General features: G+C 42.5%; 1 protein-coding gene across 1 annotated transcript; it reads right to left on the bottom strand.

Moving 5' to 3' along the window:
• Nucleotides 1-3765: 3765 nt before the first annotated feature.
• Serinc3 (serine incorporator 3) lies at nt 3766-23533 on the bottom strand. Its single transcript, XM_028769668.1, has 10 exons — nt 23404-23533; nt 17400-17561; nt 15898-16091; nt 13827-13906; nt 12048-12185; nt 10882-11051; nt 9207-9297; nt 8248-8428; nt 5321-5545; nt 3766-4650 (listed from the first exon to the last, which is right to left on the bottom strand). Exons 1-10 carry the CDS (start codon nt 23440-23442, stop codon nt 4512-4514), a joined length of 1419 nt encoding a protein of 472 aa, XP_028625501.1. The 5' UTR covers nt 23443-23533; the 3' UTR covers nt 3766-4511.
• Between the last annotated feature and the right edge of the window lie 2702 nt (nt 23534-26235).

The following is a 26235-nucleotide window of genomic DNA, read 5'->3' as shown; positions in this document are numbered from 1 at the left end:
ATGGTTTTTTTGTGTTAGCTGGGTTTAAGACAGGGTCTTATGTAGTCCAATAGGATCTTAAGCCTGATACATTAACCAAGCATGCTGCTGAATTTACAATCCTGCTTCCACACTCCGGTCCTGGGGTCACGGGTGTGCTTTAATGTACATTTTTCTTTTGGGTTAAGGCAAAATCTTACCCTTATAGTCCAGGATGACCGTAAACTCAGAGCAATCCCATCCCAACCTCTCAAAGTGCTGGGATCACAGGCATGAGCCACCAGGCCTGGCTCCTTTGGGTTCATTTCATAAACTTAAGTATACATAATGGCTTCATTATAACATTTTCATTCATGCATGTAATGTATTATTTCCTTACTGTCTCTTATCCTCTCCTTCCCACTGATCCCATTTTCCTAACTAGTCCCTCTTCTACTCAGGTATTTTCTGGTGTGAACCAGTGAGTTAAGTTAGGGCTACTTACACAAGTATACACCATTTGCCTGTAGCTACATTTCTGAAGAAAATGTCTCTCCCTTAGCAACCATTAACTGCCTATAGATACTTGGGGAAGGGCAGAACCCCGTGACCCTCTCCTGACTATAATGTCCTCAGTGGGGTGTGGCCTCATTACTCACTTCTCCAACAGTTTTTCATCTCAGAGACTGAAGTTGTAACCTAACATTTTTATACACAGGTACAGACTATGAAGGGTACTGGGCTGGGACTTGTGCCTCTCATACTAAGCTGTTACCTGTTATTTGTTTATAGAAGGGACATAATGCCCCAGAAGAGAGCAGCTGGGTCCTCATGACTAGCCTACTGGCATGATAGCTGAGTCAGTTGAGAAACTCTAGCACAGGATGCAAGCTTGCTGCTAGCTTCCGATGAGGCAACAGGTAAGTGCACATACCACAGTAGAGCCAGCCCTTCAAGGGAGTCTCTCTGGCGAAGCCTGTTTCTCATTCTAGCAGCCTGACACTTTACCTCCACTTTGAGGCAGTTGTGAGGATTGACAGTACTTCTCCCTGATCAGAGGCAGAACTCTGCCTAAGCACATGGCACTAGTTGAACACTGCCACGGTTAGTGGCAGGGCAAGTTTTATGTGACTGCCAGGTAGTGACCCAGAGATCACCTATTAGGAGCAGACTTAGCTTTGTTCCTATGTTGAAGAAAAATACAATCAAGCAAGGGTTTGTCATAGACAAAAGGCTGTCCTACTTAGTCAGACCTGTTATGGTTCGGTCTAGGATTTCAAAAGCCCTACCTAGCAGGCCCATGGCTTGTTTATAGGGAGAATGGAGTGTTACTGGAGACTGTACCTAGCACCTCATACATGCTAGGCAAACACTGCAGCACCTCTAAGCTATATGCCTCTATTTCTTTTATTTTTTAATTTTAAGATATGGCTTCCCTATTTTGCTCAGGCTGAAACATGACCTATAGCCAAGTCAGGCCTACAACTTGTGATCTTCCTGCCTTAGCAGCCTGAGTAGCAGGGATTGTACACATGCACTACCATCCCTGGCTTCCAAAGGCCATTTTTAGCAGTGTCTTTGGTTATAAAGATAAAATTTTAGGCTGGGGATGGTGGCTGCTGTCTGCAGTCCATCTGTGCTTAGGGAGTAGAGTAGAAAAGGGCAGGAGGGCTGAAATTGTAGAGTACCCCTGACCTACAGAGTGAGTTTTGGGGCAGCACAGCCTAGAGCAAGACCCTATTTGCAAACAGACTCACCTAGAACAGTGGTTCTCAATCTTCCTGAGGATGCGAGCCTTTAACGTAGTTCCTCATGCTGTGGTGACCCCCAACCATAGAATTATTTTCACTACTGACTCCTAACTGTAACGTTGCTAGTTATTATGAATGGTAATATAAATACCTACCATAGGAGACTCCAGTAAAGGGCTGTCCAACACCGCCGCCCACATCACCCCCAAAAACGCCCACAGACTCAAACCCCCTGACCTAGAAAGTAAACTATTTTGAGCTGGGCCAACGAGTTTTCCCCCAGCTGTAGCTAGCCTCTGCTGTTGTCTTCAATGAATTCCTACAACATGGCACTGATCTGAGTCAGGGCCATCAATCTACAGATGAGACTGATGAAATATCAAGTGGACTCATCTGGAATGAGATAACTCAAAACAATGTCCTATTCTGAAGTATGCCCACAGGCTTACTCAAAATGCTAGCATTCTTCAAGTCCATGTACAGTTCTGCATGTGATGTGTTATTCACTTGAGACTGAAATGAATGGCTGTTTTGTGATAACAGCCAGACTTAACTTATTCTTAGAATGTAGCCAAGCAATGGTGGGACTGCTCCCTGTTTTTAAGAGAGCTTACTATTTCAAATTAATCTCAAAGCTATCATGGTGAAAAAAAAAAAAACCTTTATTGAACTTTATTACATAATTTTAGTTTGGAACTCCATTTATTTTGAACCATATAAGGCAAGGAATGGGAACTGTTTTGAAATTGAGGCCTTTTAGAGGACTGCTCATGGTTCCCCTACTGTTAAGCACAGGTATTTGTCTCACACAGGTAAGATTAAGGGCCAAAACTATCTGCTCCACAAATCCTTTGAATTTTGATTTCCACACATGATCCTAAAGGACAGTGGTTCTAACACCCATCAATCCCAGCTTCCCTAGCCTCCAAGTCTACTTAGCTGTCTATATATGACCATCTGTTTAATCCTCTAAGACCACATCCGACCCAGCCTCCATCAGATTCCAAACACTTCTGACCTTCTAAGTACATTTAGTCTTGTTTTAATCCATAGTGACATTGGCACTTACTGTCAAACATTCTTACAACAGATCCATTCTGAGACAACTTTATCTTCAAACGATCTCTGGTACTAAGCACTGACTGAGGCCCAGGCAGAGTGCTCAGGGTCACAAGCACAGCATGTACTCAGTAAGCATTAGACGGCCACTCAATAGCTAGAAAATAGCAGAGCTCAGTCAGACGCAAGAGGTCTGACTCTCAACCTATTCATCATATGAAAGAACCACCTCCATCCTTTTCATACCAAACCAGAGTCCCAAATAGAACCTATCTACACAGATTAGACCAGAAATCAGCCTCTCCTGTCCCCTTAAACACTAATGTGGAAATTGTCTAAATTGTCAATTTCTCCCCAAACCCCCTTTACATCTCTATTTCAAATGTCAGATGAATCACCTCAATATCTGGTATGAACCAAAGTTACAAATCCTAAAGGCACTCTCTCAAGGAAGTCATTGTGCTAGCCTCTTTCCAGAGATCTCTTCTTAGGAGTTTTCAGCACTAATTGACCAGGCAGGTCACCTCATTTTCCTTAGATGGAAGAATGTCTGTCTGTCTTGTCTTCACCCTGACAAGGCATAGTGCAGAACCAATACTTGGTGAGTTTCTGTTGAAAAGCCTGTTTTATCATACCTCCCTTGCATACTGCTTTTCAGGAATATCTTTTTTGACAGTGCCTAAACTATTTCTTACCTACTTTGGTCTTCCCCAGAGAAAATATTTGGGATAGTTTCTAAATGAACTTAAAACTTTACTAGTCAAATTCTAAGTATTAGAAGAGGAGCATCCTGCCTGAAATGTCAGATTGAAGATTGATGTAGGACTCTCCAAACAAGCAAATAATGACAGAAAACCTATCAACCCCATTGCAGAAGGAGCCTTATGGTGGTACAGACCTACACTTCAGTACTTGGAAGCTGAGACAGGATGGTCTGTGTTCCAAGGAAGTCCGGGTTATATGGAAAAGACCCTTTCTAAACAAATACACAAACACACAAGAAACTAAATATCTATTTTAATTAAGTACTTTTTTATGTTGCAAATGTGATAAACTGACATGCCTTTGACTTTTACACACTCATAAACAAGATCATTACATAACACTGCACTGCTTCCCAAGTGAACTTTTCATTTTAATCAGACCTACAAAGCATTTACTGGGGTGACATATCTGACAGACTCCTATCAAGCAGCATCAGTGTAGTATAAAGAGTAAGTAAAGGAACTCAACAGCCTTCTCCCAGCCTTATGAGCAGCTGCATTTCCAGGGAAGGACCTACATACATGATTCCTTGCCAAGAACCGGGACGATACACCTCTGAAGAAGGGAAATGTAGATTAATGCATTCCTTTTTGGTTTTTAAGGAGACAGTAATAGAAATATATTAAAGATAGCCTTAAATATCCAACAATCTTCTAACTTACAACTTAAACCAAAGTTGTAGGAATCTACAGGTCTTTATAAAGAATTCTCTTCACAGCACAGCTGTAGTTCATGTTAAAACACAAAAATGTTCCCTTTGTGCTATAGCCTTACAAATAAACATAATATGTATGTATGTATATGAAAGCTCAGACTCTGCATCAAGCATTATTCAATCTTGCCTTTTGATATAAACCTGAAGACAGCCAAATCTGCAAAGCGTTCACTTAATAGTCTAGTTGATGAAACGTAAAATGGATATGCATTTTCAGGAAAGGAGACTCTTTCAGCTTTAGCAGTGTCCTTGACACACTGAGCTCAGCTGAAGTCCCGACCTGTAAGGACCAGGGGAGCCACAAGAGTCCAGAGGTAAAGGAGGAGGCACACCCAGCTGGAGCCCATTTTGACCCACACAGCTATCCACTCGCTGGATACCTTCTGGAATTTGGCATCCGGGCTAAGAAAACAAGAGAATAGGGAGAAAAAAGATTAGTATTGCAAAGCTGCATCCCTCCATTCCACCCACCCTGGCCAACACCAAGAAACCCCACAGTGAGATTTAGCTGACACCATTAACCCTAGTACTGTTCTAGTACAGAGTTGAGAAGCTACTTTCAGTTATTATGGCCAAAGGACTCTGACTCTCAAATAACATGTTATAGCAATGTTATTCAGTACCATCTGAATTACTCTAATTACTGGCAAAATGGAAATATAGTCCCTGAAATGGTTCTTCCTTAGGACATTATTACTTTGACCAGAACACTTTAATATGGCCTCTAGAAGCACAGAAAAAAAATTATCAAGGTCACATTGAATGGTTTTATGTCATAGACATAATTTTCTTTCTCTAGAAAAAACCACCAATAATTTCAACTGCAAAGAATTCCAACTGGGCTATTTCAAGCAGGGGATGTTGGCACATGCTCAGAATCCCAGAAGTCAGGTTGCTATAGCAGAACTAGAAAAATGGAAATTTGAAGCTAGGCTATCTCAAAGACACCAAAAGGATTACAGACAGCTTCTTTTTCTGAGGCAGCAAAGGGCTCCGCGGTAAGGACAGTTCACAGATGTTATGAGCATTCCCAAAGGCCGAGTGCTCTTCTACCTTTGTCTAGGCCTCCTACCTGTACCAGCTGGTTATAGTCATCATGATGTACAAGGAGGCACAGCAGAGCATCAAGTGGAAAAAGGAATAGCTATACTGCACCCCCTCCTTCTCATTGTCTAGAGCCCGCCGAGGCTGTCCATCTTCTTCGTCACTGGCTCCATTGGTGGTATCACCAAGGATAACACTGTCACTCCCAGAGAGGGTCAGCTTGTTAACTTGGCTGTTGCTTGAAGTACGGATGCTGGAAAGTAATCCCAAGAAAGTCACATCAAAAGGGAACTGTTTTAGATGAAATGATTCTTTTACTCACATGTGTAGTTATTTCTGGGCTGTTCCTACTTTGGACACAGAATGCCTGCTGAAAGCTCTGCCCAATAACCTGCTGCCTGTTATTTCTAGGACAGTACTCTTAGTAGTTGCTACACCATGGCTCACTTCCAGAAACGTGCTGCCCAGGGTCTATGCTACAACTCCACAAGTGCCTCTGCTATGCCTGTCCTGTACCACCTAGCTCTTCCCAGCTCCTTCACGTCTCTGTCTCAGTGTCATAGGCTCTTGAAATTCTTCCCTGACATCATCCCTTTCTAGGCTGGGTGAGAAGCTTCCTCTCACTTCTCACAGCTCTCTAGGTGTCCTGCCCCAACACTTGTCAATCCTGCCTTGCTAGCTACAGTCATCGCTGGATTGCCAGCACTGTAGATGCTCACGGAAGAACAAGTTAATGAATAAATAAAAAAAATACATACAAAGGACAAAAACTATATGATTATTTCAAAAGAAAGAAAAGGCATGTGACAAAATTTGGTATTCCCCCCATTACATAAAATAAACATACACCATCACTCTCTTCAGACCCACCAGAAGAGGGCATCAGATCCCATTACAGATGGTCATGAGCCACCATGTTGCTGGGAATTAGGACCTCTAGGAAAGCAGGCAGTGCTCTTAACCACTGAGCCCTCTCTGAAAATACTCAAAGTAGGAATATAAACTTTCTTCAACTGATGGAGCTGACGCCCTCAGACTTAATGGTGAAATATAAAAACTGCGCTCCCAAGGTCAACAAAAAAGAAAAGATCCCACTTTTGAATTTACTATTTAACACTGTACCAAAAGTTCTAGCTACAGAAATTTGACAAGAAAAAGAGATAGTTAGCCGGGCGGTGGTGGCGCACGCCTTTAATCCCAGCACTTGGGAGGCAGAGGCAGGTGGATTTCTGAGTTCAAGGACAGCCTGGTCTACAGAGTGAGTTCGAGGACAGCCAGAGCTACAAAGAGAAACCCTGTCTCGAAAAACTAAATAAATAAATAAATAAATAAATAAATAAATAGAAAGACCAAAAAAAAAAAAAAGAAAAAAGAAAAGAAAAAGAAAAACAGAAAAGAGATAGCTAGTAATTGATTTCAGCCGGGTCCTATATACAGAAGGCACCTATCTCTATAGCTCAAGTTACACTATGGTGGAGTCAACACGCAGGGGCTGATATAGAAGGTTCAAGAATTCAATGGTGCACATAGACAAGCTGACAAACATACACACATAAATAAAAGTAAATGAAACCAAAGCAAAACCCAAGACATTTTGCAGATAATAAAACAAATGAGCTAGAATGGTGGTGCATACTGTGCAGCCCTGACAACCTGAACTCAACCCCTGGAATGCAGAGTGGGAAAGAGAAAACCAGTTCCTGAAAGTTGTCCTATGGCCTCTGTATCATGCAGTGGGCACACACCTACCCACTGGGAGGTGAGGGACCAATTCCAGCCCATCGTAGGCTATTCACCAAGTGTGAAGCTAGCCTGTACATGAGCTCTTGTCTCAACAACAAAAAGCTCAAAAATAGCCAGCCTAACTGAGGGTACAGTTTCCTGATCTCTAGGCCAGCAAGATGGCTCAGAGGGTAAAGGTGCCTGCTGCTAAGCCTGATAATCTCAATTCAGCACCCAGGACCCACACTGAAGGAGAGATCCATGTCTCAAGTTGTCTATTAACCTTCACATGCACACCATGGTGCAACCATTGCTCCCCCAGGAAAACATTCACACAAAATGGTTAAAAAAATAAATCTATACATAAACTGGAAGGCTACTCAGACTAAAATGATAAATGTCTGAAATATTATATACCAAAATATTACCTATGGTAAAAGTAGATTCAAAAGGAGAATATATTGGTCTTTCTTATTTTGCCAATTTATAGAAATACATTTATCTTGGCTAATTTTGAATGTTTCTTGTTTTTATATAGGTAATCTAATACACTGTATTGTACGGGAGGATGAAAGGACTGGGAGAGTGGGTATGAATGAAGCTGTAGCTGTGGTTTTCTGCCAGGGACTACTGAACTTACAGTTCTTTACTTAATATAAACGAGGAAATAAGAACGTATAAAAAAAATTTATAATAATTATGGAGACCACACCCAGGGCTTAACACACACCAGACAAGCACTCTACATTCCAACTAATACTTCCTGCCCAAATCATTGCGTTTTATCCTAAAAGATAATTTTGAATATCCCTTTTCCAGCTCATCTATAATCAAATGAAGATTTTTATCTTCTATGTAGATAGGTACCTCCAGAAGACCACAAGGATTATGAGAGAATTTTCTTAACTTTAGGAAACTCACACAGCTGGGTTGGCCAAGATATGTAAACAACTTTTCATTAAAAAGAACTATACTGAACCAGGTATGGTGGCATATGCCTTTAATTCCAGCGCTGGTGAGGTAGAGGCAGGCAGATCTCTGTGAGTTCCAGGCCAGCTTGGTCTACAAAGAATTCCAGGACAGCCAGCGACACACAGAGAAATCCTGCCTTGAAAAAACAAAAGCATATGAACAGAAACTCCCTACATTATTTTAATTCTTCACAATGCTTTAAAAACATATTATTCACTTTCATGAGAATATTGTATTAAGCACGTCTTACCTAGGACTTACCTAGAATATATAAGGCAGAAAACAAAGATAACCAGTCCCCAAATATCATCCAAATTCATGAAGTGTCCACTCTGTGATGGTGGAGCATAGGCAGGAGCAAGAGTGGTTGAATTCGCTGGAGACACAGTTGGTGAAGTTAAGTGTGTGATGATGCTCACAAGGGAGGGGTTGCAGGAGCGCTCTGAAAGGCAGTCGTTTGTTACCATTAGTTACAGCTCACTCTTGCTCACACCAAGAATGAATCAGGGGGCTTGTCTACACACCAGTTAGTGTGTTTAAAACACAGGAAAACTATGCTTAGAAGAACCTGAAAGTCAGCAGTCAATACAGTATTTACATCACAATCAATGATCTAGCTTTAGAATAAATACTAAATAATATTATTATTTAGAATAAACACTAGTTTTTATAAATGTCTATTGATAAGTGACTTCACTGTTTTGACAGTGTTTCAATCTGGTGTTCAGGCTTTCCAATCAGGAGCTTCTCCTTATTTTGTCAGTTGCTTAATATAATCACTATCATCTTGGCGGTCAAGGATCGTACAGTCATCTGTACTTATGAAGAAGAGTCTGTAGAATAGTCTATTGAGAAGTAATTCCTTAATCCCAGCACTCAGGAGACAGAGAAAGGAGAATCCTTGTGAGACCAGCCTATCCACATAACCAGCTACAGGACAGCTAGGACTACAAAAAAGGGACCTAATCAAGGGACCCATGGGGGTTGGTTGGGGGAGAGAAAACAGAAATTCCGCCAAAAGGCCAAACAAGCTCATCCCTGCCTTACACTTTAAACTGTGTGACTTAGTCTAGGTTAGATAAAGCCTACACTGTGCACTGGGCTGGTGTGAGCAGACAGAACCACAGTAAAGGTTAGTTGCACTGCTTGTGCCACATCTGCTCCAGCTCTACTGTGCACACTACCAAGAGTACTTGATCAAGAGTCAGCCATCCCCTTACCAGGTTCATTGGTCATGGCGGACCACGTGAGGTATAGGGTGTACAGAGTGATGATGGAGGACTGCAGGAGGCCAGAGCGAGGCTGATGTTCCTGTGGAATTAAAACAGAAACAATGTCACTGGGTCACAATGGATGACCTTCTGAGAGCCCGTGTGTCTCCATGGGATGCAGTCAAATCTGACAGAAATTCTGTCAGAAATTGCAATCTTACAGGCAGCCCTTCTGTTTGAGTTACTCTATAAAATAGTAAGGAAGATAATGCACCTACTATTGGTTTGGAAAAACATTTCATAATCTTGAGAACTTCTGTATATCACACAAAGGTTTTTAGACTGTTAAAGTTTCTAGTCTTTTTTTTTTTTTTTTTTTTTTGGTTTTTTGAGACAAAATTTCTCTGTGAAGCTCTGGTTGTCTTGGATCTCACAGAGATCTGCCCGCCTCTGTCTCCCAAGTGCTGGGATTAAAGGCATGCACCACCACTGCCTAGCTTTCTAGATTCTATATGAAAAAAAAATCTGCTCAACTCTACCACAAGATAGCTAAATTACCCGCCACTTCTTGGAATCTTCAGCTTTCTTTTTGTTCGTACTAATTCTTTTTTTCTGGATACTGTTACCCAAACTCAATTCTGCTTCAACCTCGAGCATTGCTGGAGTTGGAGATGTACAATGTCCAGCAAGTAATTAAATGTGAGTTAACAAAGAATTTTATTTTGAGACAGGATCTCATGTAATCTAAGGCTGGCCTTGAACTCACTAAGCCAAAGATGACAACCTTGAAAAACTGACCCGTAAGCGTGCACCTCCAGAATGCTAAGATTACAGGCGTGCAGCACCTTGCCCAATGCTGATCAAACTCAGGGCCTCATGCAGGCTGAGAAAGCACTCTATTAACCAACCAAGCTACAGCCTAGCCCTTCATGCTTTTTAAAAAAAAATATGGTGTGTGTGTGTGTCTCGCACGCGTGGTGGGAGATCTCAAGTTTGGAGGTCAGGAGTTGGTTCTCCTTCCACTATGAGGTTTCAGATATGGTACTAAGGTCAACTGGCAAGCACCTTTACTGGCTGAGGCATCTCGGACACTTCCTCCTCATTTCTTGCGGAAGGGCTGCACTACAGTTTTCTAGATTAGCCTCCAATTCCTTTAGGGATTATCACCCTTATTTATATGTAGCTGTGTGAAGGTCAGAGGGCAACTGCAAGAGTCAGTTCTCATCAGCCCTATGGTTCCAGGGAACGAAACTCAGGACACAGAGCATCTTTACTCACTGAGGCACCTCACCAGCCCCAAGACCTAGTTTTTAATGATCGGTAAATGAATGTTATCACAATATAGGAACTCAGCTTGGCATGGTGGCACATGCCAACTAGGTGGTCCTGAGGTTCAAGGCCTGGAGTGTATGGTAAGTACTAAGCCAGCTAGGGCTATAATGTGAGAGCATCTCAAAATATAAAATTAAAAAAAAAAGGAAAAAAAATCACCACTCAATACCTGCTTCTGCTTACTAAGCTATATTTTCAAAGATTAAAACATGATATGGAGAAATATTAAGTAGCTAGCCATTGATATAAATTCATTGATTCACTAAGGACTGATAACCAGTGTTGTCCCTGTCTGGAATTTAAGCTTAGCCACATTCATTCTTTCACGGGAGAAAGCAGAGAACCTCCATACCTGAACTTTGGGGAGGATGGATACAATAGAAACTGCAACACAAAAAATCAGGTTCAGGCTGATGAAGACCTTGTTTTCCGTGCAGCCGTCGGGCTTGGTGTAGAAGACGTAGAGCAGCGCGGCGAAGATGATCGACAGGATGTAGAAGAGGCTTGTAAAGGACAGCAAGGCTGGAAAGGGGAAACAAGGATGGACAGTGTCCACCATACCAACCATGGCTACAAGTCAGATCCATTTTCTTCCATGCTGTACAACTGAAGACACCTAAGTCATTCCTATGGTGAGCAGTAAGCCACAGGAAACATTGAAATGCCCCAAGGTTAAAGTTTCATACTATTTTGAAATGATTCACCATTAAACTCCAAAATCCACTAAGTAAAAGTGTGTATGTATCCCAGTCTTTCAACAGCACGGTCAGGGTCAGGCCTAATGGGTGGGTACCTGTAATCCTAGTTTTTGGTTAGCTAAAGCAGAAGGATCACAAGTTCAAGGCTAGCCTGCTACACAGAGCTCATCTCCTCAAACAAGGTCAGAGCTGATAGTAACTATATGCCAGGGACTATGTCTGCGGAATAAAACCGACCCTTTTTGAGACAATTTCATTCTGTAGCCACTGGCTACTCTAACCTGGCTCCCTTCGCAAGTAATGACATGACCTCTCTGATCTGGGAAAACAGTTCATCTGCTACTTTCAAATAATCTGCAGAAGTGTTCTTTTCCATTCACATGGATAATCAATTAGCTGTATAATTCTGAATCTGAAAGTTCTTGCTTAGCACCTCAACAGAAGTAGTTACATTATAAACTAATAGAATACAACTGATTTTAGTATGCTCATCTTCCAGTGATGCATACAATTCACAACAGGCATAACTGGTAAAAGGCAGCTACAGTAGCTGGAGAAATGGTTCCTTGGTTAAGAACACTTCTGGCTGTTCTTCCAGAGGGCGTGGGTTTCAGTCCTAGGGGAATCTGATGCCCTCTTCTGGCTTCCATAGGAGCTGCATGCATAGAATGCACAAACATAAATGCAGGCAAAACACCCACATTCATTTAAAAAAATAGAAATCTTACATTGAGAGTTTATATAATTAAAACTGGAGACGTTACTATACACCCTACGTAAGACAGCAGTATGAGGCTCTGAGGTGAGTATAGATACCTACCAGCATACCAGAGCCTTGGGTTTCCCTCCTCCATTCGATTTACCCATAATTCATTCCAAGAGTGGGCCAAGTCTACCAAGAGCACCAGCTGGATGAAAATGAAGAAAGTGGCCCCAAACATTCCAGCACTAAACCAGACTGTAAACAAAGAAAAGTTATTTTTCACTGTAAGAATAACATTTCAGAGTGACTGCCAAACTTTGTGAGCAGTCATCAACAGGGTAAAAGATTCTATCATCTATTTCCAGCAGTACAGTATGACTTTTATCATTTCAAATTTACAAGTATTTGAGGAATGTCGTGCTGGATTTCATGTCTTTAGAAGCATTTTAATCTATTTGTGTGCGTGCATGTATACGCACACGCACAGACATCAGAGAATAGTTTCTGTGACTCAGTTCCCTCCTTACGAGATAACAGGGTTCAAGTTCAGGCTGGACATCAGGTTTCATGGCAATTAGCTTTCACCCTCTGAGACCTTTTAAAACTTGTTTTAGTCTGTACCAAAAGGAGCCTAGTGAAATAATCTACAAGAGGCAGTTACTCATGACTATGCTTTAGCCCATTAAGAGTATAAAAGTCCTTTAAAAATGGACAGACCAAGAATAAGCTAATGCCTCCAAAATGTATCTTGATGCTCAAGCTCAGAGGTACATTTTTCTTTTTGTTGTTTTTTTTTTTTTGGGGGGGGGGAGGTTTTGTTGCTGTTGCTGTTGTTTTGTCCTTTTTAAAAATTTTACTTAACATGTGAGTGCTCTGCTGCATATACATCCGAATGCGAAAAGATAACTGCCTTATAGATGGTTGTGAGTCACCATGTGGTTGCTGGGAACTGAACTCATGACCTATGAAGAGCAGGCAGTGCTCTTAATCACTGAGCCATCTCTCCAGCCCCAGTACATTACTTTTTAAAGACAAAACCACAATTACATCAGTGTTTGAGTGGGGTTGGAGTAATATCTGTCTTTCTGCAGAGCTTAGCAATATTTTCCAGACAACACATGACAATTTATTTATATTTCTCCTCTAATTATTTTAGTTTTGTTTAAGCTTGCACAAATGAAATTATTTCGGCTAATATATCTGAACCATGATCAAGATCATGGACAGTCTAAATGTGCTGCCAAGGTAGATGTAGCTATTGGGGGTGAAATAGGGGTGTCCAGGCAGATACAAACACAGGTAAGACAAGATGGTGTTACTTAGTCATTTCAATAGGCTCTCACATTCCAAAGAACTCCACAGCTTTTCCTTTATTTTTAGTGGAGGGGGAAAACCACATGGGAGACTGTCAGATGTCACCTGTTGCCGTGGTATAGAAGCAAATTAAGACAGGGAAAAGGCAGCATGATGAAAAGGCAGCTCTCTGATGAACTTCTTATGAGAAGATAAACAAATAGTAACAACATATAGTTCTAGAAAAGCAAAGAAGTGGACTACCTCCTGGTTTTAATCCATTATTGTCTTAATATGTAGTTATACAACTGGACATCATGTCTTAAAGGCCAGTCCTACAAATCACTAACAGAAATGCAGCTCTTGCTGGGTGGTGGTGAAGTACGCCTTTAATCCCAGCACTTGGGAGGCAGAGACAGGCGGATTTCTGAGTTTGAGGCCAGCCTGGTCTACAGAGTGAGTTCCAGGACAGCCAGGGCTATACAGAGAAACCCTGTCTCAAAAAACCAAAAAAAAGAAAGAAAGAAAGAAAGAAAGAAAGAGAAAAGCAGTTCTTAATTACCACAGAGTTGTGCATATTAACCCCTCAGTATTAAGTCATACCTTTTGTGAAATGGCCCCCAGGGATGTAGAAAGATCCAACCATGATACCAATAATGGCAGCAATTTTGAAGAACCAAAACCTATTAAAATATAAAAATTCATTTATGAAATGCAAATTTTCATTCTTACACTGAGAAAAATACATTTCTGATTACAAAAATAAGCCCAACTAGTATTTGCAACATAAATATCTAGGCTTGTTTCTTCATTTGATCCCAGTCTACTTCTCTCAATATTTTACAGAAAATACATTAAACCAGGCCTTGTGACACATGCCTGTAATCCCAGTTACTCAAGAGGCTGAAGTATGAAGATAGCAAATTCGAGGACAGCACGGGCTTTAGAATAAACCAAAACCCTGTTTCAGTAAAGCAAATAAAAAGTAAAAGTAAAAGTAAAAAAAAAAAAAAAAAAAAAAAAAAAAAAGGCTGAGGCTAGAGTTCCGCCGTAGAACAGCTGTCCAGAACATTCACGCCATAGGTGCGATCTCACCTCCCCCACACACAGTATTATAAGCAAGCTATACTGGTCCAGCAGAAAGCAAGAGGAGACTCAACTCTTCGGATGAGCTTCATTAGCATTACAGTACCATAGACATAGGCAGCCACAACAGACAACAGTTATGGATAGCAAGATGGAGGTCCTAAAGGGGAAAAGCCACTAGCTCCCTTCAGTTCCCCAGAACATAGAGTTTCAGCATTATGTGATTATATAAAGGGACCCTGGTGGAAAAGATCCTGGAAGAAGATAGGTTATTGGGGAACTTGGAGGAGTTTCTTCAATACCCAGTCTATGTGTGACTTAGTATACGGACTTAGTCACACAGCAGAATGGCACTAGATAAAAATAACCTGGTAACTCAAGGATGGGTGACTTGCTAGTAGCTACAAGTGGGAGGCAGAATTGGGCGGCAGAGGAGTTGGGTGATTTCTGGGAGAGAACAATCAGCATGCAAGATAAGCCGCTCACATTTATGAGTAAATTTAAGAGTCATTCTAGTTTTAGCACATAAAGATAATACTTTTTCTAGAATTACAAGTTCTAACAGTTCTACATGGAGAGTCATTCATTAATTATTATGTTTATGGCAGAAATTATCCTCCAATCCTACATTTACAAAATAGGACACAATACTTTGTCCATAACAACAGAACTCATTAGCAAAAAGGCCAGGACCAATATGACATAATACATCTAGAAGCTTTACTTCTGTCTTGAGCTGGCTATGGGGGTGCACACCTATGAGCCTGGCTATGGGGGTGCACACCTATGACCCTGCTGGGGGTAGAGGTATGATGATCATGATTTCAAGGCCAGCCTGAGCTGATGAGGTCTGTCTCAAAAAACCCAAACCAACCAGTCAATGTGGCTTGCATGGCAGACCATGAAGTATTAAGCTTTGAGAACGGAACACATATAACTTAAATCCTATCTTCAACCTTTCCCAGCTTAAGAGATCTTAGGTAAAATATTTAACTTCTCTGAATTTCAGTTACAACATCTATAAAAAACACAGTATTTGCTGGATGATGGTGATGTACACCTTTAGTCCCAGCACTAAGGAAGAGCCAGACATATCTCTGAGTTCAAGGCCACTCTATTCTGCAGTGAGTTCCAGCCAAGACTACGAAAAGAAACCCTGTCTCAAAAAACCAAGTAAATAAAAATAACAAAGCTCGCACCAGCTTCCAGCTGAGAAGTACATGTGAGAGAGGAACTGTGGTCAGAAGAGGAGCCAAGAGAATGAGTCAGCAGCCCACATACATTTTCTCTTTTTTTTACTGTTTATGTATGCTGTGTGTGTACTCATGTGTGATTATGTATGTCAAGTACATGCTTATCTCTAAATGAAGAAAACATACAATGTCTAAGCACTGTGTCTGACCTATTTTACGAGGTACTTTAAAATAAAAATCTAGAAACCTAAAAGAAAGCTATCGAAATTTATGACATTAACTTTTGTTCATGTGTACATCTGACCACTGATTAAATATTCCATTGTTCCCATTCCAACGGCATCTTAACTGCTGAGGGAGAGGAACCACACACATCGAAAGACAATCTTACATACCCATTGTGTACTGCTGCTCTGGGATCTTTACTTGTTTTAACTTTTAACATGAGCAAAAAGAAGGCAAAGAAGAAGATGGCCACAGCAAAGTTGATCCGATACACAGCTTTAAAACCGACCAGCACATCACACTCTTTCTCTGCCTTTGTATCAATCATCTTGATTTGAAATCCTCCTTCACAGAATCCAGGAATCTGAGGAGGCAAGGAATTTCAATGCCATGAGAATATCAAAATCAAAACAATGCTGCCTCTATATGAAGCAGGGAATTGTTAAAAATAAATAAGACATGCCCCCTTAGCAATTTCAAGACTGTGAGCTTTCTCTCTTTGACATCCAACTGACTACAATCTTCTTACCTAAGAACACATACAGATCACACTTAAAAACTAAAAGCTGAGACGGAAAGACTGCTTAGCAATGACGAGCACTTTGTACTTCTGCAGAGGACCAAGATTCAGTTCCCAACGCCCACATGGCTGCTCACAACGGTCCATCTGGAACTCCAGTTCCAGGGGAGCCACCAATGCTTTCTTCTCACCTCCAAAGGCACCAAGCACACATCGTGCACACACAGACATGCAGCCAAAAAACTCATACACCACACCCACCCACACACCCACCCACACACAAAATGACCACGACAGTTAACCCTAAAAGTTTGGGAGGCTGAAGTAAGATGATCACAAGTTCCCAGCCAACTGGGATTACATGGTGAGTTTAAGACTAGCTTGGGTTATTTAGTAAGCCCTTTTCTGAACAGGGTTACCTCAGTGGCAGGACTCAGGATGAGGCTATGGGTTAAGTCCTCAATTAATCCATCTTCCTGAGGTTGTCTCCTTTTTCCCCACAAAATTTTCCAGCTACAATAAACTCCTTCTTAAGTAAAACACTAATGTAAGCTTAAAACTTAAAGAAGGAAACGAGTAATTTCTAAATTCTGTTTTTCTCTGGTTTGTTAGATCAGAGCCCAACAATGCTCATTCTGACTTCTATGTCTGCAAGAAGACAAACACCTCATAGGTAAGTTTTAAGCTCAATGTTAAATGCCTTAAATTACTATGACTGGAGAGATGGCTCTGTGGTTAGGAGCACTTGGTTCCACTTGCAGAAGACTGGGGTTTCCAAGCCAGCACTCATATGGTAGGCTCACAACTATCCATAACTCCAGTTCCAGGGGACACAACACCCTCTTTCTGGTCTCTGCAGGTACCATGACACATTTGAAGCTTATTCATATATGTAGACAGAACACTCATATAAAGAAAATAAAATTTCGGCCGGGTGGTGGTGGTGCACGCCTTTAATCCCAGCACTTGGGAGGCAGAGGCAGGCGGATTTCTGAGTTCGAGGCCAGCCTGGTCTACAGAGTGAGTTCCAGGACAGCCAGGGCTATACAGAGAAACCCTGTCTCGAAAAACCAAAAAAAAAAAAGTATTGGCAAATATAAACATTAAAAAAAATAACAAACAACATGGTAAGATGCTTTAATGTCTACTTACCTTCTTCAGCTGAGTTTGCATGCCTTCTGTCATCATGATCCAAGACACAAGAGCGCCCAGGATGAGAATAGAAGCATAGATGAGCCGAGTTACGGTGGAATTCTTACTGCCGGGACAACAACTGCACAGCAGACATGATGCACCACCACAGAGGCATGGAACCTGTAAGAGCAACACCATGGCCATGAGAGCTCCTTCACTGCTCTTAGGAGGCAAACTGGGGTTTTGAAGTCTTAACAGAATCCCCATTTAATGTGGCATCCCCAGCACTTAGAAGGCAGAGGCAGAAGGACCACGGGTTCCAGATTACACGGGCTACAAATCAAGAAAATCAAGGCATAGTAACAAGACATGCCCACTCTCAGCATTTAAGAAGCTTATGGAAGAGTATCACAAGTTTGAAGACAACTGGGAATACATAAGTCTGTCTCACAACACAAAACAGGTTAAGACAAAGTAAAAATGCAAAGGCTTTAGGACCAATATTATTTCCACCACTTTAGCAAAAATGTATTTAACCCTAGTTTCCTGTCTGTAAAATGGAGTCATTAATAAAATATTCCTCCTTTAGACTTTATTACAATAAATGAGCCCACCACACCGTGCCTGAAACAGAAAGACCTTCCAAAATATAGTCACAGAGAACATATTTTATGTGAAAACAATGTAATAAAAATACAAACAACTCTACTTTTTGTTTACTGTTAGCTCACAAAGTGAGGTTTCATAAGGCAACATTATTACAGCCAGACATGGTAGCTCATGCCTTTCATTTTAGTACTTGTGAGGAAAAGTAGGCAGATCTCTATGAATTTGATGCCAGTGTGGTCTACATAGTAAGTTTTAGGCCAGCCAAGGTTATATGGTGAGGCCCTCTGCCAACATTGCCCCACCCCCCAAATAAGACAACATTACATTCGTGTTTGGAACTACCCAACTTTGCACTGATATGTGAGACCATCCAATCACAGTACAAGAAAGAGTTAGTAGAGATTATAACCAGTAACTATTAACAGTAGACGGCTAGAGCTAGAGAGATGGCTTAGCAGTTAAGTGCAGTTGTTTCTCTTGAAGACTGGAGTTCAGTTCCCAGTAACCCACATGGTAGCTCACAACCAGCTAACTCTAGTTCCAGGGATCCAAACTTCTCTTCTGACCTCTATGGGCACCGGGCATGTAGGTGGTATATAGACAGAAATGTAGACAAAACACTCTACACATAAAATAATCTTTTTGTTTGTTTGTTTTTCGAGACAGGGTTTCTCTGTATAGCCCTGGCTGTCCTGGAACTCACTCACTCTGTAGACCAGGCTGGCCTTGAACTCAGAAATCCACCTGTCTCTGCCTCCCAAGTGCTGGGATTAAAGGTGTGCGCCACCACTGCCCGGCCACATAAAATAATCTAAAACGTTTAAATACAAAAAAGAGGCTGACTCTAGTCTTATGACATGGTCTTTACAGCTTTTACAAATGTCTCAGACTATTTGTATTAGAGCAAGCTGATTAACTTAACAGTTCTCTCAGATGTAAACTGAGCCTAATGCCACCTCTCATGTGAAGGAGGTCACTGTGAAGAATGGCATGCATGTCCAGAATAGAAAGTACTCAGCCCAATCCCTGACCCACAAAGGCCTCAGTATACTGCAGTAAGTGTGTCCAACAGGAAGAGTGAGCTAGATTAGTCAGCCTTAGTCCAAAAGAGCCAAATTATAGTTCAAATCTGGTGACTGTAATTCAGGTGTTTTGAGCCAGGCATGGTGGTGCAGGCCTAAAATCTTTACATTTGAAAGACAGAGGCAAAAACAGCACCAAAAGATTCGAGGCCAACCTGGTCTTCAAAAGCAAATTCCAGGGCTGCCTTGCAGTTTATCTCAAAACAAAACAAAACTGTTAAGACCTAATGAGACCAATGTGGGGAAAAAAAATTTAGACACTACCTTGAGGTACAGAAGAAAGCTAGATGAAGACACAACTGGGTGGAACTACTCTAATCTCACAAGGCTCCTTTTGCTCTAAGAGCTGCCTCTGAACAGAAGCAGGAAGAGTTAACCTTAACAAGCTCTGGCTACAATTTATTTTAGGACATTCAAATACTACTATAAAAAACTCCATTCTTGGCATAGTGGTGCATTCCTTTAATCCCAGAACTCAGAAGGCAAGGGCAGGTAGATATGGAGTTCAAGGCTACCTTGATCTACAAATCAAGTTGCAAGGCTACACAAAGAAACCCTGTCTCAGGGGAAAACAAACAAACAAACTAACAACAAAAAATTCCATTCCAATTTTTTTTTTTAGGAGACATGGTCTCTTAATATAGTCATTAGCTGCCCTAGAACTTGCTCTGTAAACCAGGCTGGGCTAGTCTTAAACTCAGAGATCTGCCTACCTTTGCCTCCTGAGTGCTGAGATCAAAGGCCTATGCCACTGTGCTCAGCCTATTCCATTCTTTAATGAGTAAGTTCAGATTCTGCTTGAGGCTTGACCCCCAGAAACACCTGATGACCCTGCACAGATAGTTAATTCAAAGTACTCTGCTATTTTTCAGGGAAATAAGAATTTTGCGCCGGGCGGTGGTGGTGCACGCCTTTAATCCCAGCACTTGGGAGGCAGAGGCAGGTGGATTTCTGAGTTCGAGGCCATCCTGGTCTACAGAGTGAGTTCCAGGACAGCCAGGGCTACAAAGAGAAACCCTGTCTTGAAAAACCAAAAAAAAAAAAAAAAAAAAAAATTTTGCCTAACAATCAAGAAAGAAATGAACCTCATATAGCCACCCAGGGTACTACAACTATACTAATTTGAGACACAGTCCCATGAAAGTAGCCCCTTAGAACAGTAGTTTCTATTGTTTTGCCTGCAGCAGCTGTACTGTAGTGTATCTAATAAGCTCTCTCTTGTCCTTTTCTGTCTTTGGTGGATTATTTGCATCCTGGGCATTATTGGCCTGTCAAGCCCAAATCTACAAGCCAAAACAAGTAAAGACTATCAGCAAACCAAAAGGGCAGAGGTACACAGTCTCTACTCAACCACAGAAGTTAACAACCCTGAGCCACCACAATATCAGATCTATAGATTCCACCCATTACAATTGCTTATACCGATCTGGTAGATCGATTTCCTTTAAAGTACCAGCAAACCAACTGTGATGGTTTGTATATGCTTGGCGCAGGGAGTGGCACTATTAGGAGGTGTGGCTTTGTTGGAGTGGGTGTGTCATTGTGGGCGTGGGCTTTAAGACCCTCTTCCTGCTGCCTAGAAGACAGTCTTTTCCTGTTTGCCTTTGGATGAAGATGTAAAACTCTCAGGTATGCTGCACCATGCCTGCCTGGACACAGCCATACCCCTGCCTTGATAATGGACTGAACCTCTAAACCTGTAAGCCAGCACCCATTAAATGCTGTCATTGTAAGAGCTGCCTTGGTCATGGTATCTGTTCACAGCAGTAAAACCCTAACCAATATACCTTTTTATTTCTGTGTCATAAATACCTTCAGAGGAGGTTGTACTTTACACCTTTGCATAGTAGGAAACTAGTAACTATTGTGCAATCTACCTGTTACTATATGCTCTATCTTTTCTCTATTTCATAAATGAAGAACTCAATCTTCTGCTGCTCAGGCCAAAAACCTAGCCTCAAAACCTTCTTTTAAGTCTCCCTCACTGGACTTAAAAGAAGCAATTTCTAGAAAATGTGGCCACAAATCCCATTTAAAGAGATGTTTTAAAGATAGGGGAGAATACTTCTCATCCCGCTGTAAAACAAACACCACAAATCTATCCCACTTAGGTTTTCAAAAGACAAAAAAATCCTTGTCCTCATGCTAAAATCCCCTCTTTGCCTCTTCCTCTTTCCCTTCTAAGTTAGATATACAAGCAGCAAGACCTAATCATCTGTCTGAGTTACTCATCATCACGAACTCAGTCTTACATATACTCTTTTCAGGAAAAAAAAAAAGCAAGCCAGGAAAGTGCAATTCTTCTGTAACCACAGCACTCAGGAGGCTGAGGTAGGACAGCCTGAGCTAACAGTGAAATCTTGTTCCCCAAATAATAATTTGAAGTATTTTGTTAAGACATGCCAGTAGTGGGGACTCACACCTGTAGTTCCAGCACTAGATATGCTGAGGTAGGAGGATTGCTGCAAATTCAAGGCCAACCTGGGCTACCAAGTAAAACCTTCTTTAAAAAAAAAAAAAGTAAAGGCCAAACTTCTTTGCCAGGAGTGGCACACTCCTACAATCCCAGTAGGAGGCTCAATCTGGAGGACTGTGAATGAAAGGCCAGCATGGGATACTCAGGGAGTATCTGTTGACCTATCGCAATAAGGCAAAATTTAAAAATACAATAAGGCAATATTAGACAAATACAAAAGTCCTTTGAAATCTTTAATTAGACTTTAAGACTGGACTGGAAGTGTAGCTGGAGGTACTCTCAGAGATGAGTGTTCTGGGTTCGATCTTAAACACCCAAAATGACAAAAGACATTACCTAGCCGGGCAGTGGTGCCGCACACCTTTAATCCCAGCACTTGGGAGGCAGAGGCAGGTGGATTTCTGAGTTCGAGGCCAGCCTGGTCTACAGAGTGAGTTCCAGGACAGCCAGGGCTACACAGAGAAACCCTGTCTCGAAAAACAAACAAACAAACAAGTAAGACATTACCTAAAAAATAAAAGCATACGATGGGTATCTATGAGATTTGGCTCCTTGATATCCTGCATCCCCTTTTGGTAGGGGATGGGAAATGGGTTAAGTACTGGCAATTGGAGACTAAGCCTACAGCCTCTAAAGATCTACCCATAAACTATAATTTGGGCCTCCCTGTTTTGAGACAAGGTCTCCCCAAGTGCTGAATAACGATCTGCCATGCCTGGCCCTCCACAGCCTGTAATTTCATATTATTCTCTTCTCTCATTCTACTATAGTATACTAACCCCCTACTGGGTAAAAACTGAATTAACAAAATATGCAAGGAGTTTCTAGATATGAACACATGGATAGGATATTTTCAGATTTTGGTTTTAAACCCGGGGGAAATGAACAAGATATCTGCGACATTATCTCTGCCCTGAGACATGCCATTGATATGAGCAGAGACTGAGTCCTTGATTCATTACATTAGTTCGGGAAGAAGCAATTAGGCATTGGTTCAAGCTACCATGTTCCTCTGAGGCAGATTTGTTAGATTATTCCATAGATTAAAGAGATCCTAAAATTAACTTCTAAAAAATGTTCTACTGGCCGGGCGGTGGTGGCGCACGCCTTTAATCCCAGCACTTGGGAGGCAGAGGCAGGTGGATTTCTGAGTTCGAGAGTTCGAGGCTAGCCTGGTCTACAGAGTGAGTTCCAGGACAGCCAGGGCTACACAGAGAAACCCTGTCTCGAAAAAACCGAAAAAGAAAAAAAAAAATGTTCTACTATTGACAAAGTGATCTGACTAATTTCTTCACTTTATCCTCACTACAGCTCTGGAGAGGAATGCTAGATTTGTTTAATCCCAAAATATTTAGGCCGCGGGGCTTCTAATTAAATAAATGCCTACAGCCAGTCTCTTTTGCTCGAGACCTGCAGGGGTGCTGACTTCAAATTCGCGATCCCAAACCCACTCTGTAGCGCTGGCATATGCCGAGCTATGAAGAAAGATGACCCCAGTGACCCTAAATTACACGATACCACCTTCAACCCACTCTGTGAACCCCCGCCTTGGAACGTCGGCGTCGCCAGGCCGCCGGAACCCAGGGTCCGGAAGGCTCGCGGGGGCGGGGCGTAAATTGTAAACAATGGCGGCCCGGCCTCCCGCGACCCTCTGCCCACACCGAGGCAACTCAGACCATCGCACCCCGACCTCGGGACGTCGCCTACCAGGCCTGGGCTTCCGCAAGGCTCGGGCAGCCCCGGGCCTGCCCGCTCCTCTCTGCCAGCCTCCGAGACTGTAGGGTCCGCCTTGGGCGGCCTGACAACCATTCCCCGCGCGCCTACAGCCCCGGAGGACCAAGGCCTCGGGACTCACCCAGCTGGCGAGGGAGAAGACGCCGAGGACGGCCCCCATGGTGACGCTGGGGCCGAGACCCACCGCTCCGAGCAGCTCCCTGCACGGTGGCTAACTGCCCGCTGAGGCGTCGCCTCAGAAACGCGACGAATTCTCAAGCCGGAAACAGGGCCCGCCCTTCGCAGGACGCCCAGTTCACGTCATCAAGTGGCCCCGCCCACGGCCCACTCAGGGAAGAAGGTGGAGCCCAGAGGCCACGGAGGGTTCATGGCGTACAACCCTGGGCTCGCTTGGGGCGCTGGTGATCTGAGGAGACACAAAGGTGCAGAGAGACATAGCATGTCCCCTGCGAATTGCACTTCTCAGAAGAAGCGACATCTGTATTAACTAAAGATCCTCCAGACTGTTAATTTGTGGCTGGGCAGTACTTTGTGATTATGGAGAGATGGAATGTTTGCAAACTCAGAGGCAAACTGGCTATGTTGGGCCATTTAATAATCAGTTAACATCTGTAATCCCAGCACTAAAGAGGATGAGGCTGGAGGATCAGGAGTTCAAAGCTATCCTAGGCTACATCGCGTTCCAGGCAAACAAAAAAGCCACTCTTCTCACCTCACACACTACCGGAAACTAATCCAGCCTCTCCCCACCAGTCTCTCCCCCTCTCTGCTTCCCTCCTTCCCTCCCTCCCCCACCCCTTCCTCCCCTCTGCCAATTCAGTCTGCTGGCCAAATTCAACCCACTACTTTCTCTCCTTGTCCTAGACTCTTCCAAATGCCTCTGGCTGTGCTCTCCTATCTATAATAAAAACCTCCTCAAACATATCTTGGAGCAGTCACGTCCTCTTTTTGTTGGCAACAAGGAAAAGAAACTTAGGCTAAGTACTACCATTTCGTTTTCTAAATTCAAGGTCTCAGGCCCTAGGGGAGCTGGGGACTTCCCTAAAGCTGAGCAGCCTCTGTTGTAAACAATTGTCTGAGTCCAGATATTTCTGGGACAACTTCTCTATCTTGGTGGCAGGGCCAAACAAGGTCATCTTCCCAGACCTAGCAACGAATGCCTATCCCACTTGTCCAAATGTTTTCTTAATTTTCTGTTAGCCAGTAAAGAATATAGAAAGTTCTGTTATCTAAGCCAACATGCTTAAGTTATAAAATATATAACCGTTGCCTGCTATGCCCTAATCGACTGTGTGCAGCTTGCTCACTCCTTTGTTCCCTTATCATTCTAAAATTCCGGGCCAGAGTCCAGAAGACCTGGCCTTGAAGCCAGGTGCCCTGGATACAGCCCAATCTCCAACGGGTGCTCCCTTGCTTAACCCATAATGTCAAAATACAATTAGATAACACTGCAGCTCCCCACTACCCCCTCATCCCCTGCTTTGAGTTCCCATCCTTTAAAAATTTACAGCCTCCCTTGGAGAACGAAGTTCAGATTCCAAAATGGCCATCTATCTACCCGAGTGTTCAGAAAATAAGGCTTTCATCTTTAAGCTTGTCTCTGGAAGTGAGTTTTCTTGACTTCCACCCCAAAACCAACAATTTCATTCAATAGGTAATATGAAATGCTATATATAGAAGGATTTTTTTTTTCAGTAGAAGTATACTCAAGGGCTGGGGATTGTAGCTCAGTTGGTAGAATGCTTGTCTGGTGTTTGAACTCCACCACTACATAAAACCAGGCCTAGTGGTCTACATGCACCTAGTGCTTGGCCTGTAGAGGAAAGAGGAGAAGTTCAAGGTCAGGCTGAGCTTGGTGGTGTACACCTAGGATCCTAGTGCTTGGCCTGTAGAGAGTGTGGCCAAGCCAGTTCAGTCAGTCAACAGGGTCTCAAGGGAGGGAACAAGGATTGAATAAAGAAAAGACAATGAGACAACATTATAACACGACGCCAGCCAGTGCTGAGGCTGAAGTGGGCTTAGGTTTTTTCTATTCCGTTTTTATACCATTCTAGGTACATACAAAGAATAAGGTCAGTCCCAAGGCATAAACAAAGACTTTAAGGAACAAAAACGCATAGACAAAGGTCTCATGATTACTGTATTCAGGGTCTTAACAAGACTCATCAAGATACAAAGAACAGACAGGCGGTGGTGGCGCACGCCTTTAGTCCCAGCACTTGGGAGGCAGAGGCAGGCAGATTTCTGAGTTCAAGGCCAGCCTGGTCTACAGAGTGAGTCCCAGGACAGCCAGGGCTATACAGAGAAACCCTGTCTCGAAAAACCAAAAAAAAAAAAAAAAAAAAAAAAGATACAAAGAACACATTCCTCAGCTGAGTTTGATCTTGAGTCTACTTCCTTGTCCTAGCTGAAGGTCAAATTTCCGCCAAATTTCTAGAAGGCCACACAATGAGCTATCCTAAGAGAGGAAGATAAGAAGTTCAAGGTCAGGCTGGGCTTGGTGTACACCTTTAATCACAGCACTGGAGAGGCAGAGGCAGAAGAGAATTTGAGGCCAGCCTGGTCTACATAAGGAGCTCTAGAATAGCTAGGGCTACACAGAAAGACAATGTCTCAGGGGAAAAAAAAATCATTCAAGGATACCTTCTGCTATATATGGAGTTTGAAGCCAGTCTGAGCTACATAAGACTTTACATAAACAAAACAAAAGAGAAAAAAGAGAAAAAAGAAAGAAAGGAAGGAAGGAAGGAAGGAAGAAACAAAATGGGCCAGGAGTCTGGGCTCAGCAGTTAAAAGCACTGGCTGCTCTTACAAAGAACACAGTACTCACATGGCAGCCCACGATCTTCTGTAACTCCATTTCCCAGGGTCTCTGACACCCTGTTCTGACCTCTGTGGGCACCAGGCACACACACATGGTGAACAGACACACATGTAGGCAAGTCATCCATCA

Source organism: Grammomys surdaster, unplaced genomic scaffold, assembly GCF_004785775.1.
Source record: "Grammomys surdaster isolate TR1022 unplaced genomic scaffold, NIH_TR_1.0 193, whole genome shotgun sequence".
NCBI lineage: Eukaryota > Metazoa > Chordata > Mammalia > Rodentia > Muridae > Grammomys > Grammomys surdaster.
This window is presented reverse-complemented; position numbering and strand designations above follow the sequence as displayed.

Coding starts and splice junctions, on each gene's coding strand:
- Serinc3 (XM_028769668.1), bottom strand. CDS start 23,442: ATGGGGGCCGTCCTCGGCGTCTTCTCCCTCGCCAGCTGG. Junction 16,092..17,399: donor TGCAAACTCAGCTGAAGAAG/GTAAGTAGACAT, acceptor TTGCCTCCTCAG/ATTCCTGGATTCTGTGAAGG. Junction 4,651..5,320: donor ACTATAACCAGCTGGTACAG/GTAGGAGGCCTA, acceptor TTGTTTTCTTAG/CCCGGATGCCAAATTCCAGA.